The 1,236-nt window shown below is 33.9% G+C and overlaps 1 protein-coding gene across 1 annotated transcript in view; it reads right to left on the bottom strand.

Annotated features, from left to right (window-relative positions):
• The window catches only part of LOC107693886 (integrator complex subunit 2-like), a 27,189-nt gene that overhangs the window by 8,101 nt on the left and 17,852 nt on the right, over positions 1-1,236 (bottom strand). Inside the window, exons 16-17 of the mRNA XM_016493418.1 lie at positions 1,041-1,142; positions 52-160 (exon numbers count right to left, since the gene is read on the bottom strand). Of these exons, the coding sequence (XP_016348904.1) occupies positions 52-160; positions 1,041-1,142 (211 nt within the window). The remainder of the gene's footprint in view (positions 1-51; positions 161-1,040; positions 1,143-1,236) is intronic.

Below are 1,236 nucleotides of genomic sequence, written 5' to 3' on the forward strand. Positions count from 1 at the left end.
GTAAATTCCACCTAAATTATGTCAGTTAAGTGTGTAATATAATATACCTACCCAACGTCTTTGTATTCGCGAGCAGAGCTTCCTCATACGAAAGGATGTAATAGAGAATGAGCAACTGGGTGGTGATGGTGTACTGAGAACGGACTTTCCCTCCATCTCCCTGAGAGAGACAGAAAAATTAGAGGGGGAGATGGAGAGAGGTCAAACAGAGGTTAAAAGGAACAGAAAGTACAGGAATAAATGGATTTGATCTGCATCGGACAGAACTGGAGATATACAGTGTATAATCTAGACAAGTCACATTTACTTATATAGCGCTTTATACTATACAGATTGCTTCACAGAAGCTTCACATTAATAAATATGAAAATAACACTGTTAATGTTCATGTTAAAATTCATCAATTATGAAACAAATTCAATTTGAGTTGTAAAGCAGCTTGACAGAAGTTAATAATATCATAATTCAGCTCAATTTAGAACATTGTATCAATGCAGTTTAATAACTGTCAATGTTGTAAACTTCAATTCAGCTATAAGCAGCTCTACATAAGACAATAGAGTCATTATTCAGCTCAAGTCAGTTCAAAGTTGATCCAATTTAGTTCAAAAACAGCGTGGGTTGCAAAGTTAGTGTCATTTTCCAGCTGAATTCAGTTCAAATTTTGTTCTCATCCGATAGTGTCAATGCAGTTAAAATTATAATATTAATTTCCACATTAAAGTCAATTGACATTCAGTATCAGTGATATATACTTTACCACAGACCACACATGATAACAGGTCTTTAATACTATTAAACCTCAATTGTTTTAAAGTGCCTTTTGACCTATATAATTTATGCTTATCAGTCTTCTAAAATCTGAATCTTTGCCTTGTACATATTGCAATATCCAGATGCCGTTGGTCTAAAAATAACCTTCAATAATAGCTATGCAACTGATTTTTGCTACTGCAGGGCAGTCATTTATCACAGTTAGTTTTTTCTTTTTTGAGATTTTGCAGTCAACATTATCGAAAAGATGCTTAAGCTCCACCCACCCCTGCCAAGCCCTGGAAAACATTAAGGATCTCCTGCTCTGTGATTGGCTGGTTGGTGGCCTCAGGGTTGGTCTTGGAAGCAGGGGTCAGGATGGAGTTAATGAAAATTAAATGCAATTATTAAATACAATGTAAATAACTTACTTAAAATTAAATAAAGTAAAAAAAAAATGCATATAAAAAAAGTTAATTTAAT

The sequence above is a fragment of the Sinocyclocheilus anshuiensis genome, unplaced genomic scaffold, assembly GCF_001515605.1.
Source record: "Sinocyclocheilus anshuiensis isolate Anshui unplaced genomic scaffold, SAMN03320099.WGS_v1.1 scaffold694, whole genome shotgun sequence".
In the NCBI taxonomy this organism is placed as follows: domain Eukaryota; kingdom Metazoa; phylum Chordata; class Actinopteri; order Cypriniformes; family Cyprinidae; genus Sinocyclocheilus; species Sinocyclocheilus anshuiensis.